This window comes from Mercurialis annua, linkage group LG7, assembly GCF_937616625.2.
Source record: "Mercurialis annua linkage group LG7, ddMerAnnu1.2, whole genome shotgun sequence".
NCBI lineage: Eukaryota > Viridiplantae > Streptophyta > Magnoliopsida > Malpighiales > Euphorbiaceae > Mercurialis > Mercurialis annua.
In genome coordinates, this window is record NC_065576.1 from 42,547,252 (window position 1) to 42,563,847 (window position 16,596).

At 31.4% G+C, this 16,596-nt stretch overlaps 2 protein-coding genes across 3 annotated transcripts; one reads left to right on the top strand and one right to left on the bottom strand.

Annotated features, from left to right (window-relative positions):
* Window positions 1-5,257: 5,257 nt before the first annotated feature.
* LOC126656577 (probable beta-1,3-galactosyltransferase 2) lies at window positions 5,258-9,807 on the top strand. Of its 2 annotated transcripts, none has more exons than XM_050351171.2 (11): window positions 5,258-5,845; window positions 6,502-6,598; window positions 6,707-6,780; window positions 7,011-7,222; window positions 7,326-7,389; window positions 7,707-7,779; window positions 7,913-8,033; window positions 8,202-8,289; window positions 8,363-8,488; window positions 8,615-8,724; window positions 9,313-9,807. In XM_050351171.2, exons 1-11 carry the CDS (start codon window positions 5,706-5,708, stop codon window positions 9,459-9,461), a joined length of 1,254 nt encoding a protein of 417 aa, XP_050207128.1. In that variant the 5' UTR covers window positions 5,258-5,705; the 3' UTR covers window positions 9,462-9,807. The 2 variants fall into 2 exon arrangements, with proteins under 2 accessions (XP_050207128.1, XP_050207129.1); XM_050351172.2 differs by having other exon boundaries at window positions 6,716-6,780.
* Window positions 9,808-10,270: 463 nt separating this feature from the next.
* LOC126656336 (11S globulin seed storage protein Ana o 2.0101-like) lies at window positions 10,271-13,201 on the bottom strand. Its single transcript, XM_050350880.2, has 4 exons — window positions 12,686-13,201; window positions 11,763-12,013; window positions 11,074-11,568; window positions 10,271-10,854 (listed from the first exon to the last, which is right to left on the bottom strand). Exons 1-4 carry the CDS (start codon window positions 13,068-13,070, stop codon window positions 10,459-10,461), a joined length of 1,527 nt encoding a protein of 508 aa, XP_050206837.1. The 5' UTR covers window positions 13,071-13,201; the 3' UTR covers window positions 10,271-10,458.
* Window positions 13,202-16,596: the final 3,395 nt, after the last annotated feature.

The following is a 16,596-nucleotide window of genomic DNA, read 5'->3' on the forward strand; positions in this document are numbered from 1 at the left end:
ATAAAAATATCATCTTAATCGTATTAACATAGTATGTGAAGTAAACGTATTTCATTTATATGACAAAAGGACTTAATATATATAGAGAGATTCAATTTCGACAAATAAAAATAGGAAGACTCAATTAAAAAAGTAACAACTTATCTTCATTGTATGCATAAATTTGAACATAAAAAAAGTGGCAAAGTGATTCAACTTTATCATCAATAATTCAAATTTTATAATTATTTTAGTCATGTCTAACTAAATTAAATTATATTATTGAATATCTCATTTATTATAACAGAACATATTTAAAAAAATTATTAAAAGACACAAAATCCCTATTTAATAAAATAAAATAGTTGTTGATTCATCAAAAAAAAGTTGTTGATTTGTTACAAATAAATTTATTCTTTAACATATTTATATTTGTCTTAAATTATCTACCAATCTGAAATAAATAAAATATTTGTTATTATTTGAAATTAAAATATCATAATGTCAAAATTCATAGATTAATAAAAGAGAGTTAGTATATAATTTTTTTTTATTTATCCGTGAGAATAACAATAATTTTAAAAATCAATTTTATTTGTGAGAAAATATGACTGCTTACATTTCTGAACTATACACTAATAAAAAGAACAAATGATTAAATATGAGTTGGCCTCCAAGTGCGTTCATCCATTTTTATATTTATTTTTAGAGAGAGTTTTGGCAAGAATTAATTTAATATTCCATGACTAATAAAAACACCCACAAATAAAGCTCCTGATGAACTTCATTACAAAACATATGTTAGATATTATTGAAGTATTGCATGTGCATGTCTTACAATCAAAGGAAAAATGTTTATTTAGTTTAGGGGATGTCTGAAATTATGAGATTTATCCAAAATTCTGAAGTTCTAACATTCTTTTTCTTTTTTCTAATTCAGTGCAATTTGTTTTTCTTTTAATTATCAATTTAGAATGGATGGCATTAACTTTGAGATATATTAAATCTCATTTCAAAAGCAAGATAATAATTCAAATCATGTGGACATACATCTAACAATAATATTATCACAAAGTTACCAAAGGAAGCGATAAAATGAAATTGCATTTTTGCAATTTAATCAAATCATTTCACCTTTGGTATTTTTATTTTATTTTCTCTAACTAATTGTAAACTTACATGCCTATCAAATTTAATTAAAACATTGTGTTAATTGGTTCTTAAAAGCATTATCGGAATCAGAAATTTTGCTCAAAAAAACAAAAAAGTTAGTCGAATGATATATCGTTAGACTATTTTAGCTATTCATTTGATTAAGTCAATGACTGAATTGAGTAGATCAATAATTAAACCGATAAAATCATTAACCGGACTGATTGAATCATTAACCGAACAATTGAACGATCAACTAATGGTAACATTATTTAGCTATTCACTTTGTCTTTACTAAATACAGTAAAATTAAAGGTAAAAAAAGCTATACAATATGATTTGCAACCATAATTCACAAGTTAAGAATAATAACCATATGTATTGTAAAGTGACTAATTTTACAAAAGGCTATATATCGACATATACCTTATCTATCCCTACCATGTGATGGTGATTGGTGCAAAATGATAAATAGTGATTAGGTAGGTTTGTCATTTCGATCATGTGCTTGCTTATCTTAGAGGACCACAATGCCATTGCCACCGAACGATAATTTTTAAAGAGAAAAATAATTCTTTATTCTCAAGTCTCTTTAAGGGGCACATATATGTCAAAAGGTACCTTTGTCTAGAGAGATATTAGAGATTTATTACTCCTAAAATAAAAATTAGAAGAAAAAATTTGAATAAAATAGTTCATGAACTATAATGTAGAAGGATAAAATGCAAATGGATATATTTATTCTATTATTTTTCCTGAAAAATAGTCATATTTGAACTCAAAATGTACAATTTGACAGTTTATGTGATTGATATATTAATTTAGTCAATGGATTGATTTTTTTATATTATATAATTGTTTTAAAATGTTAATCATAAGTGTTTAGTAGAACAAGGTACCAAAAACTCCCAAAGTTTTTATTAATGAGCACTTGAGTCCTTATATTATTATTTTTTATCATAAAAGCCTTCAACATTTTCTAAAACAATACAAATAAACTCTAAAGTTAAAGACAACTAGAAATTAGCCATTAACAATATGTACGTTTACATGGAAATGATTAACCATTTAAAAAAAATCACACAATTACATGTAAGAAACATCGTGAACCTGACAAAGCAACAGCGACCACCAGGCCACCTTTGTCTTCTAGCGCATCGGCAACCGCATTACCGCCAATACAGCTACAACAATATTGTCATTCTAAACAACACCGGCACAATGTTAGATGCGCGCCCATTATAGCAATTTCGTCGCCGACTACAATAACATTGTTTTTGTAGATTTTTAGTTTCGCCGCACCTGCAGTCTAGGCGCCTTTAACTTCGCCATCGGCCACCGTATATCTTTACAACAACAACAACATTCACAGTTTCTTTCACCTTTGTAGTAGTCAATTCCATATAACTTTATTTAATGAGTTCACGCCAGCATATTAATTATCTTAATATTCTCTAAATGGCTAGTATTTTCACGTCAGCATGTTAACGAGTAATTTCTAATGATATTTAACTTTAGATTTATTTGCGCCATTTAAAAAGATTAAATGTTTTTATGATAAAAATATAACAAAAAGCCTCAAGTGCTTGCTCATTCATAAAAAAATTAAAAGTTTTTTTTTATATATTTCTCCTAATTTTTTTAATGAATTTATTTGAACAAAATTTTACATTTTTTAGAAAATTAATTTATATGGAGTCAATTAAAAAAAGGTAATAACGATTTTTTAAATTCCAATTAACCTTATGCTTTGATATTGATAGCTAAACTTTATAATATTGAATGGTTATTTTTATAAATGAATAATATTTTTTTAAAGAGTTAAATAAATATTTTATAATGTAAAAAGGTTATCAAATGGTGCCATTTTTTTCTTCTATAAAGAAAAATAAAGTGTAACAAAAAGGACTGAAATGATAATTCTAACATCTTGATGAAGTTCTCTTCGGATGAGATGGAAGTGTCACTTTCCCTAAGAAAATTCAATGATAAAAGAATACAAATTGCAAGCCCTCATATATTTCTATTTCATGTACTATGGACATAAAGATCATTTGTAAACACATATTTCTTCTTAAAATTGATATATTTTTATTTTAAAAATAATTACCATCACTTTTAAATTAAATTAAAATCATTTTTTAATATTTTAGAAATTATATATATACCATGATATTAAAATTACATTTTCCATGATATTTTAGTTATATTTAATTAAAATTAAAGTATTAGAGAGAGAATTATAAATTTCTAAAAAATTGAGAAAAATAACAGTTTTAATTAACTTTTTAAAAATTAAATTAAGTATTTTTAAATATTTTTTTAATCATCGGAGAGAGTATTTACCAAAGAAATTGAAAGGAGTGTGAATATCAAAACAAGATAGATGTAATTAATTTTATGAGGTTTTCAATTTGATGTACATATATATGAGTAGAATCACATACCTATTTAATGGAGTGATAGAATTAGTGGATGGAAAAGTTAAGATCCCCACCTTCCCATATAAGCTATAAGTCCATGACTCCAGAACCATTTCGTAATTATGAAAAATAGTTAACTATATGGGTCGGATTTAATGTATGGAATGTATGAAATGGTTAAATGAAATATAAATTTAAAAAATTAGAATATGCACCATCTTTTTATACATTAACTATAAGTTTTTAGGATACTTATTAATTTTACTATGATATTAGTTAATAATTACTAATTCTTTCATAATTTTAAAAATTAAATATTTATCTTCTAATGTTTGATTAAATTAACTACTACTTTTCTGTTAATTAATTTTGTGATTTGATTTGGTAAAAGGATATAAATATAAAAAATAAAGTTCAATTGACCTTTATTTTTTAAAAAAAAGTTCATAAAATTACAAAATAATGAAATTATTTTTCAAAATATATTCATATTATTTATTGATGGATACCGAATCCTACAATAATTACAGTGGAGCCGAGTCACAGTAGATCCATTCTTAGGTGATACCGGACTCCCAATAAAGACCTAAATATACGAAGAAGGCGCCGAATCCTTTGAGATTCGCCAACATACCGATGAAGACCGAATTCCGTAGGATCCGCCCAAAGCGCGATTAATCCGGGACTCGGGTAGATCGCATATCTAAAAGTATCTTCCTATTTGGACACAATCTCCAAACATGGAAGGATAAGCTCTATCTTAAGAAGACGAGACTATTTAGGAAGACGTTCCTAAATAGAACTCATATCTGAATAAAGTAGATCACGACAAATCAGGGTGAATCCCTATAAAGTAGCCTGATCCCTACAAAGTAGGATTCACTTAGCTACTATGACTCTACCATGTATATTCAGCTACTATAAAAGGAGCATGAGGTATGCCTAGAATCACAACTACATTATATACTCAAAACGCTGCTCAAAAATCTAAACTGACTTTAGCATCGAAGAGTTAATCGGACCACCGTCCGGTTAGCTTCTACCCTGTTTTACAGGTCTCATTCACCGGCTCAGAAGGCAGACTCCATCACTTATGAAACCATAATATTATTACAATATTTTAATTAAATAAAAAGATTAAAAATAAATTTAAAAACATTTAAAAATTAATTAAATTTAATGTAATTTAGTTGATTAAAAAATTTAAAATTTAAAATATTTTGTTTAGTTTAAATTTAATATTTATATAATTTAAAATTAAGTCATATTGAAAATATATTGTACAATAAAAATTTGTAAATAGTTTAAAACAAAAATATTATTTCTAATTCATTTTCTTTAAAAAGGATCACTTATGTTTTTAAGTTTTAACTCCGAAATCAAGTAACCTTTTAGTGTTTAAAAAAATTCAAACACGCTATTAAAATTTTAAAAAGTGAACAATCAGCCCTTTTTTCTTTCCAATTTTGACAATTAGACCCTAGCGTTATATTAATGCGTTAAAATTGGAGCCTGCTTGTTCACTTTTCAAGACGTAAGGGATATAGCCGAATCTTTTCAAATGTTAAGAATTTATTTGATTCTGAAATAAAACTTTAAAACATAAATGATTCTTTTTTAAAAAAAATTGTTTAAATTTTTACTATTAAACAAGTTTTGAAATAATTATATAAATATATTTAAAGTTTGTGAGAAGCTGACCGACATGAAGAGAGTAGCGGGCGGTTAAGTAGAGTGGGAGTGGGTCGTCTTCTTCTCTCCTACTTACTTGTTTTCAACGTCCCTTGCCTCCAAAGCAGTCCTCCGTACCACTAATCTTATATTTTCATTTCTTCTTCATTTTCCATTTCTTTCTTTCGAATCCAAAAAAAAAAACAAAAACTACAAAAACTTGGAATAAAGAAAAGAACAAAACCAGAACTAACATTACCATCTTCATATTACAAAACACAGCCACCCAATTACTCTCTTTTATTCATTTCTTTCTAAATTATCCAATTTGGTGGATTCTGTTTCTTTCTCTCATCTGGGTTTGTTTTTTATTGCTTCAAATATGAATCTTTTTTTTTTTGATATTTTTCAAATATGAATCTTAGTTAGCTGTAATTGTATATAAAGAAGAAGAAGAATTGGTGATAGAAACCCAAAAATATGTCTTTGAAGAGTAAAGGTGGTGATCAGCAGATTAATTATTTCTCTTCTTCTACTAATAAAAATAATTCTGTAACTCAAAGATGGACTCTTTTCCTTTGCTTGTGTTGTTTCTGTGGTGGAATGCTCTTTACAAACAGGTATTCATTCAACTTCTTTATTAATTTTTATCTTACTTCAATCTTTTTTTAGATTAAATTTGATTCAATTGAGCTCAGTTTGTGGTTTGCTTAAATGGGTGGAGCCTGGTTTTGATAAATTTAATCAAATTCTCTTGCTTTTTGTGATCTGTGTTCATATGATACTTGGTATTACCTGGTTTTGTGAAGACAAATGTTCTTAATCAAAAGGGTAATTTTTCTTTAGTATTTGTTTTTTGTTGTTGAATTGATTGTAAATTTTTTTCATTATGAAATGTCTTATTTTAGGCCTAATATTTGTAAAGTGAGATAGATCCATATTTGGGTTTTGATTATGTTTTCCCATCTTTTATGAACTTTATGCTGTGATGACCAGTCAATAATGCCACCATAGTGAATGCCATTTGTAAGTCCTTATAGTTTTACCTTTTTTCAGTTTAACCCTTCCACTTATTTGCAGTAATGTTCTTGGCAGTGAAATTTGGAAAAATACTGGCAGAGTCAGATTTTCTCATCAAGTCTATATGTTATTATTGAATTGATTTCTTTTTTGGGACCTTTTGTTTTTAATATCCGTGTGCTTTCAATTTCATCAAGGACATTTTTAGTTGGTATATAAGTTATGATGTCCTGTTAATGAGGAAAAATGATGACAGGATGTGGACAGTTCCTGAGTCTAAAGGTATCACCCGGACAACTGCAATGGAAGCTGAAAAATTAAAGTTAGTTTCAGAGGGTTGTGGCATTAAATCTGTGGGTATCTCCATTTTTTAGTTTGTTTTATTTCTTTTTAGCTTTAAAAATGTACGTTTAGTTTGTTACTTTTTACTCATTTTGTAATCTGATTTTTGGTTCCTTTAGTTGCATCAGAAAGAGGTAAGGCGTGACTCGAATGATCTCATCGGTGAAGTGTACAAGACTCATAATGCCATCCAGTGAGTGTAGCTTATGCTCTTAATTCTTTATGTTGCACGGAGAACATTTTTTATAAGAATATAAATATGAAGTTTCGGAGTTTTAGAAGTGTTTTTCGCAAAGGGAAACCAAATACCAAAATGTAAGACTTGACAAGTTCCCGTGCAACATAATTATATTAAACTTGTTATCTTTGGAACAGTTACGTCTTTGAGTGCGTAGCTTATGATTAATAGTATGTGTAATGTAGGACATTAGATAAAACTATATCAAACTTAGAGATGGAACTAGCTGCTGCAAGGGCAGCACAGGAGTCCATACTGAGCGGTGCTCCTTTATCGGAAGACTTAAAGAAGACTTCATCATCTGGGAAAAGAAGGTATTTAATGGTTGTTGGAATTAACACTGCTTTCAGCAGCCGGAAAAGAAGAGATTCAGTTCGTGCAACGTGGATGCCACAAGGTTTGCAGTTCGTTCTTTTTATGCCTTGTCTTTTTCTTTAATATTCGTATGCTATTCTCTTGATGGTTGGATTTGCTTTTCTGATCACTGTTTCAAAACATAGGCGAGAAAAGGAAAAAGCTGGAAGAAGAGAAGGGTATCATTATTCGCTTTGTCATTGGTCATAGGTGAGGGTTCTAATCCCATTTTAACGATTTCAATGCTTGGATAATTTGAGGTGTTCTATGTAGCACAGAAACGGAAACTCTGAAATAGAGAACACCAAAACAGAAAACGGTGAAGCAATAGATTTTACAAGAATAGATTATAAATATAGAGTTTCAGAAGTAGTTCCGTTTCAGAAATGTAAAACCGGAGAAGTTTTTGTGCAAGATAGGATGTGTTTGATAAGCTTATTGTTTTCCGGATTAACATGAACTTTGGATTTTCTGGAATTAATGGCTCGATAGAGTTAGTGCTAATGAAACATTTTTTAATTTTATAGTGCCACATCAGGAGGAATTTTGGACAGAGCTATTGAAGCAGAGGGCAGAAAGCATGGAGATTTCTTGAGGCTGGTGAGACATTTGTATTCTCATCTTCCTTTCTTCTATGATAATCTATTAAACATATTCTTGCTAAACACAAAAGTAATGTCAAAAATAAAATAAAAGAATTAGTTGACACATCTGGATCCTATCATACTGGCAGGATCATGTTGAAGGGTACCTTGAATTGTCTGCCAAGACGAAGATATATTTTGCCACTGCTGTTTCTTTATGGGATGCAGATTTTTATGTCAAAGTTGATGATGATGTCCATGTAAATATAGGTATGACAATTCACCGTTCTCTATTCCTCGGTTAGTTGAATAAACTATTAGTTCGAAGATTAATTTATTAGTTTTAAATGTTATTTTGTAATGAGAATTAGCATCAATTATTATTGTTGTATATTTGTTTAAGTAAGATTAAGTCCTTTTCCTTTTAACTTGATGCAGCAACACTTGGAGAAACTTTAGCTAGACATAGAAAAAAATCGCGGGTGTACATCGGATGCATGAAATCAGGGCCAGTCCTTAATCAAAAGTGAGTTTTTGGTCTGTCAGAACTATGAAGAATTTGAAAATGTAGATTCTTAACTGCTCATTTCAATGAACAGGGGAGTAAGATATCATGAACCCGAGCATTGGAAATTTGGGGAGACAGGGAACAAGTACTTCCGCCATGCCACGGGACAGCTGTATGCCATTTCGAACGATTTGGCTACATATATATCAATAAACCAGTAAGTCTTTTTCATGTGAAAAATGTGAGATGGAAGCTTATGATCAGCAGATCTGTAGGTCTGTCAATGTCTACTTTATGTCGTGTTCTTACATTTTGATGGCTTTTCTGGACACATTTGTATCAGGCATGTTCTGCACAGGTATGCTAATGAGGATGTCTCGTTGGGGTCTTGGTTTATTGGACTTGATGTGGAGCACATCGACGACCGGAGACTATGTTGTGGCACCCCACCAGGTAAAATTCAATAACTTATTTGAAACCTATGTTCCACGGAAACTTCTTGACACCTATATTTGAGGTTTTGCACATCTTTGTAAAAGATAGTTTATGCATTTCCATTTTCGTGCTACATCGTTTAAAACTTTGAAAAGTATAGTTATTTTTAAATGCATTTTACCTTCCTGCTTAAGTATAGTAGTAGGGGTTGAGCCTCTATCTCATCAATCTTTACAGTCTGCAAAAATTGTGCTTCACAGCTCAACACCAGAAATGAATTGACTGAATAGCACATTGATGTGATTAATTATTTATAATTTTTAGTGGAAGGTCAAGAGAAGTTATCATAATCATTCATTTAAGAAAGCTACCATAAGGTTCACCTGCCTTGCAAATGATTTCTTGATCATGGTCATGGGGCCCATTGATGCCTTAACAATAAATATTAAGGAAACTTTATTCAAGACACCGACAATTATCCTACTACTTAATGAATAATTATATACGTGTATGCGTATATATGTACTGGATAAAGAAAATTTCCTTGCGCTTGAAGGTTCAACAAGTTGAAGTTATAATACTAAAATTCTTATGCTAATGCTGCAGATTGTGAGTGGAAGGCGCAGGCTGGCAACATTTGCGTTGCTTCATTCGACTGGACCTGCAGTGGGATCTGTAAATCTGCCGATAGGATTAAGGAAGTTCATCGGCGTTGCGGAGAAGGTGAGAATGCTTTGTGGAGTGCAACTTTCTAAGAGTTTAGCTTTTGAGTCTTCCAAACTTAGGAAGTTGATAAGCTAGTCTCATTTTGTTTTAGTATAGTAACAAGTGAAATATAATTACACGAACTAGTCGTAGAGGAACAGGGAGTTAGCGCACGTCTGCGTGCGTGATAGAGTGAGAGAATGAGGAAGAAAGAAGCCCTTTTGTGTGGATCTTTTCCATTTTATTTAAGGAAATAGAACACATTGATTGCAAGGAAAAAAGAAATGGAGAGGTAAAAATGTGGTCACCATTCAACCATTTTTTGATGCTTAGAAAGCCAAATTGTAAGTTACATTTTCACTGATAATAAGCTAATAATAAATGCATATTCTTCTCTGTTGGCGTTTGTACATCTATACAACTAACTGACTAAGCTCTACTGACATGAGAAGTGTATTAGCTTAGTATGTGCATTTGGTTTGAACGGAACCGGATAAAACCAAACTGAATTTTTATTTTTTTTAACTAAATTGAACCAAATTTACAATAATCTAATATATTTCAAAGCAAACCGTATTGAACCAATTAGTTAGATTGGTTATTTCGTTTGATTTTTTAGGTCGGTTTGTACAGAAGCTGTACTGAAATCTCTTTGCTTTCAAAACCAAACCAAACCGTACCAAAAACTGAGTTTTTTTATGATGTCAAACTTAACCGAACTGCGTTTGTTGGTTTTATTCGGTTTGATTTTGGCTTAGAACTGTGGCCAGGGCTGGTTTCTTGTATTCCAGACCTATGTCATTCATCATTTAGATTGATAATTCTTATGACTGTTTGTGTATTTAGTAGCAAATTTAGTGACGATACAGTTTATATATGTGGAGGAAGATTCAGTTGCATTACTAAGTTCATTTATAAAACAAACATTTATTTTCAAGTAGAAGCTCTTTTTTCTTACAGTTTAAAACACAGAGACCATTCTTCAAAGTCCCATTTATTTTTCCTGATTCAGTACTGACTTATTACACATCCCCAAAATTTCAGTACTTAAGCATCCAACCTTCTTCCTGACTGAAACCTTGAGCTACTACCCAAGGTTGTTTCTTTTCTAGAAAACTTGATTCTGCTTGCCTCTTCTATTGAAACCCTAAATGCATTGGCAAGCACTTCCACTGGCATACCGCGAAGGGCGGAGGTGCGTCCGGAAAGATCAGATGTCATTGCGTTGTCATTGGTCTTGAATGCAACATACTCGAATCTCTCGCTTTCTGCCCTTTTCACCACCACAAAGTTCTGCGGCACCGTTAGGACCTGTCCTTCCCTTACGCTGCCGTCGAAAACACTGTTTCCATTCTCGTCCACCACCTGAATTCTGGCTTGGCCTCTCACTGCATAGATTAAGCTGTGGGCATTCAGATTCCAGTGGGGCAACCTCACAGCATCCTGCCAATACCATATTTACATCAGTCACAATAATAATCAAGATAGGGCACGCGACATTGCTCGACAATCTATGTTGCACGGAAACTTGTCGACCTCTTGTTTCTGTTTCCAGAAACAGGAACCTTATAAAACTACAAAATTCTATATTTACAACCATTTCTAGTCAAGAATATAGTTTTGATCATTTGCATTTCAGCATTTCTGCTTCTGACGACTTACATTGCGGAGAACCACATGAGAAGCGCTGAGTTGTAGCGATCGAAGAATGGGGAGGTTGTGGCTGTTGACTGTGCTAACGCGGCCGACTTCTGGGACAAACACATCAGCGCGGGAGGGATCAGCGATGTTCTCTTTGATTCTCATGGTGCAAAATGTCTCTTCAATGCCATTATAGTGTGGTCCTGTTCGACGTTCGCGCATTCGCTCTTCTTGCTCTTGTCTCTCTTGAATAGTTCTTGGTGGCCTCACTACTTGAAGTCCACCTTCGACATGAACAATGCTGCCCCTGTAGTCATTTCGGCTTTGAAGCTTCCTAGCCAACTGCTCATCGATGTCGAAAGCTTCCGATAGAACTCGCGAGTCCATTCCGCAGAACAGATTGTTGCAAGAACCTTGTTGTCGCTCTCTAATACGGCGAAGTGGCCGCTGTTCACGCTCGGTGCCCCGTTTGAACTGCTCGAACTCATCTTCCGGGTTACCAGCAAGATAGAAGTTCTGTAACAAATTCAAGAAAAAAAAACATATTTAAGCATCCTCAGTATATAGCATATTCTTGAATGCTAAAAAAAGTAGGGCTGTAAAAAACCGACCAAAACCGAAATACCAAACCAAATCGACAAATTTAGTTTGGTTTGAACCGAATGCACACGGCTACTAAAACATGTTTAAAAGTATGGTTTGGTGTTTACTCTAGGGTTGATGTCAAGCTGGTTGTGATTGTTGGCAGTGTCAAGAACAGAAACCATAACAACCGGTTCATTGCCATCGTTGTAACACCAGTGAGCGACTCCGGCGGGCAGAGCAATAATATCTCCCTGACGGAAATGTCTAACCTTCTGGTGCTGGTCTTGAAATTTACTACTGCTGCCTCCTGCTGATTCTTGAGATTCTTGGAATGTTTCAGCACATCCAGGGAACAGCATACCAGTCATACCCCTACCTGTATGCAGTTTATGTATAGATATTAATCATCTACAAATTCATTTTAAACACATAAAATTCAAGGCAGAGGGGGTGAGGAGTATGCATTCTGTTTCAACGGAACCAAACTAAATTTTTGAATTTTGAAGATTAAATTGAACCAAATTTATAATATTTTAAATTGAATCAAACTGAAACAATTCGGTACAAATAGCTAGATATTATATTGTTCCATTTGGGGTCTAAAAATTCAGTGTGTACATAAATAGACATGCATGTTAATTATAGGCATAACACTTTTTTGGTCCATACACTTATATTGAGACTTGCACTTTAAATTTTATAGACATTGAGTCCTTTCGTCACAAAATGTGTAAATTTTATAGATATTGAGTCCTTTCGTCACAAAATGTGTTAACGGTGTGAATTCAAATAAACAATAATTTAAGGACTTAATGTCTACAAAAATAAAAGTGTTAGGACTAAATTTTAATAACATTAAAGTTGAAAAACAAATAAATAACTTATTCAATCGCACCAACGGCGCGTGAAAAACAATGTTGCAGGGAGACCTAATGGCTATAAAATTAAAAGTGCAGGGAATCAATATTGACAAATAAAAATGTAGGAATTCAATGAAAAAATGGATAAATGAAAAGGATCAAATATGCATTTTGCCTTAATCATATACCTTTAACTATGTATAAGAGTTGAGGAGCATTGCTATAAGATGGCAACAAAAGGCCATTAGGCTGAATGGTACGCCTAACCACAGCCACACCAGCGCATTGAAACTGGTCGCGGTTCGGGTTCCACGACTCAACCAGACCAGCTTCACACTCGACACGGTTATCCGGTTCGAGAGCATGGAGCCGACTGAGTTGGCACTCATTACCCTGCTGCATAAACTCACGGCGAGCTACGGAGCCATGGAGCAGAACAAGAAGAAAAACAGTAACAGAGAGCAGTACTGCACAAGGCTTAGCCATAATGGTGTGTGTTTTGTGCTGATGATGGGATGAAAATGGTGATGGTGGAGATTGGTATTTATAGAAGAAGGTGAGTTTGATTTGCATGGCTACGAATGGTGTAGGTGTTACACATAATAAAGTTAGGTTATGCAGGTGTCTTGAAACTCCATAGAAGAGTACAAAGTTGCGCCTGTGAAACGAAATGGAAGAAGACAATGTTGGGTTGCGGAAACCATTACTAGAATATAAGAAACTGTTCAAGTGACTTACCGGGTATAAGTTGTAGCATGGGTATATACTTCATTCGATGAACGTTTTTCGTTTCATAAACACGTCGGAAATTTGACGTTTCGGATTTGGAATTTCTTTTTTTTTATTTAAAATAAACTTTTTTTAGGCTTAATAGTATTAATTGACTTTTTATAATTCTATATATCTAAATTTTTCAAAATTTATAAATCAATCATAATTTAGTCATATATCTGATTTTTCAACATCAATTTAATAATTTTTAAAATTAATTTATCTGAACTATGTAGTATCACAATCGGTAACTTTTTTTTTTTTTAGTTTTTTTAAAAAACACATTCAATTGCTATTATAGCCACAATTAAATTGATTTTAATTTTTTTTATAGATTCTAGCGAATTTATTAAATTAAGATAAATTTATAATTTTAAAAGGTTTAAATAGATTTCCACGAAGTCAAAAATGTTTGTTTTTTTTAGCATCATTAAACTATTTTTTTATATTAGACCATTTTTTTTAAATGACACCATTGGATAATTTTTTAAAAGGGATTATTTTCCAAATACATGTTTTGGGTAAAGTATTTACACCATTTTGACACATCTTTTCCTCTTATCCTACATTACCTGATAAGCTAATTTATTTACCAAAAATACCCACTATATAAAGAAGTCTTATCTCATTTTAGGTTAAATTTTTATATAGCCACTTTTTTCTCTCTCTCTTCTTCTCTCTTCTTTTCTTCTTCTTTTCTTTTTTTTTTTCATTTGATTTTCAGTTTATCTCCTCTGATTACTTTCATGTTCGTCTTTTCCGTTCGTTTTTCCGGTCGCGCTTCCGTTCGTCTACTTCCGATAGATTTCTCGTCGTTTTCGGTCGTTTTTCCGTTCGCGCTAGTCCGTTCGTCTTTTCCGTTCGCGCTATGGATTTCTCGACTCGTTTTTAGATTTGTGTAATTTTTAGGTTTTTTTAATGATTTAAATATTTTATAAATAAATTATTATAGATTTATAATTGTTTGTTTATAAATTTGTTTTATTGTTCATATAATTATTTATTTTGTCTTCTCTTATTCATAAATTTGTTTATTGTTACTGATTTTGTAAAGAAAATATTGATTTATGGTGCATTTGTAATAATTTTATAATATCTTTACGTTTTAGTGTATTTTTGGTGTATTAATGGTGTATTTCTATCGTTTTTTAGTATATTTATGGTGCATTTACAGTGTTTATGGTGCATTTGCAATGTTTATGGTGTATTTGCAGTGTTTCATGGTTAAACCACAAAAAAACACTACAAAACGCTATAAATACACTACTTATACACTATTTATACACCACTTATACACTAATTTTACACTATATAAACACCATAAAAACACTATATATACACTACTGTTACACTATAAAAAATAAAATAAAAAATTCCAGGAAAAAAATCTATAAAAAATAAAAATTAACACTATATATACACTAATCTTACACTATATAAAAAAACTGCTGGTCGGTTTGGTCGGTTTGATTGACCAAACCAAAAAACCGAAAACTGAAATTGAAAAACCGAAAAAGGTATTTTGGTAAATAAAAAAAACAGGTAAATAAAGTTAGGGCAAAACGTCAAAAAATAAAACTCAAAACTTGCAATGTAAAGTTGTAATTATTTTGGCGAAACATGTATTTTGGGAAATTAGCACTTTTTAAAAATGACACTATTTCACTATGTCCGTGTTTATGTGTCTGATTTTTCCGTATTTGTGTCCGTACTACATAGATAGCAACTCATCGACATTTAAAAATGTGTCGAGGATCGCATAGACGAATAAAATTTTATATTTTGTCATAATACATTTTATTGACGATTTTTTAATTAATCAAATAGTAGTTTTTACATTTTGAAAGTCTAATTTAATTAATGACAACACGTCAACGATCAATATACATTAGCTACATCCATGGCATCCGTTGCTTTTGGTTAATAATTATCCATGGGCTCTGATTTTTTACCTACCTTACAGTAAACCTCTTAAATTTCAAAAACGATCAATAAATTCCTTAAATTATATGGCAGCGCTCACTATACCCTTCCGTCTAAAAATCTGTTAACTCTGTCACAATTGATGAGTTGTCATTCTAAAAAAAAAATGGCGGCCCTATATCAGCTGCCACTTCACTAGAAATCCAAAAAACTTTAAAAGACTAAAAATATTCCTTAAAACTATTAAAATTTAATTAAAACATTTAAATATTTATCCAACCGAATCCAACCGAATCAAAACTAACCATTCAATCCCTAACCGCCACCTACCTTTTTTCGGGTGCCTCCACCCACCGCCGACATCGTTTTTCGACTGCATTCACCCACAACCGCCGCTAGAATTTTTTTCCGGCATGTTCTTTCAATGGAAGAACGACTCGAAGAAGACCGCCAGATTGTAGGAGGCGGTGGCCGGAAAATAATGGGTGGGGGTTATAGATTGAGTGGTTGGGTTGGATTTGGTTGATTTGGGTGGGTTTGATTGGGTTTGGGTGGGTTAATTTTTAATTTTTTTAATTAAATTTTAACAATTTTAGAGGTATTGTTTAGTGTTTTAAATTTCTTTGGATTTTTGGTGAAGTGGCGAATGACGTGTGCTGCCATTTTTTAGAATGAGCTCATCAATTTTGACAGAGTTAACAGATTTTTTAGACAGAACGGATATGATGAGCGCCGCCACATAATTTAGGGGTTTACTAATCGTTTTTGAAATTCAGAGGATTTACTATAAGGGAGGCCAAAGGTCAAGGTCCATGGATTATTTTTAGCCATTGCATTTCGACCAGATTTCATCATTGTTTCTGAAACTCATATGTTATAATTTATATTTTTTTGTTCCTTTTATTTGAAAAATAAAACGATATAATTTTTTCCTTTAATTTCCGTCAACGACCCTCCATTTATTTTTGGTGTTAGTTAACTGAGTCAAATGACTAACATCAAAAAATTTAGTTTTATTTTAATCTTAAACTTGTTTTTGACACAAATATAAATATAAATTATAAATTTATGAAATTTAATGGTTTAATAAATTCAATTTTCTTAATTTTAATTTTTTTATTTAATTTAATTTTTAGAATGAAAGAATTAATAAATATTAAAAATTAAATTGAAGCCCGTAACTCACAAAATCTCATAATAATGTTGTTTTATCTAGATATTAAAAATATAAGTTTGAATGTTTGAATTTTTTTTTTAATTTAATTTTTTAACTCAATTGACTAACATCAAACGTGGACTGAAAGACTGAATTGTATATGAAAAGAAATGAAGGATTATATCATTTGAGTTTCAAACAGGAGGATGAAAGTGTGTATTTTAACATTTAGGAGAAGTCTCAAAGTGA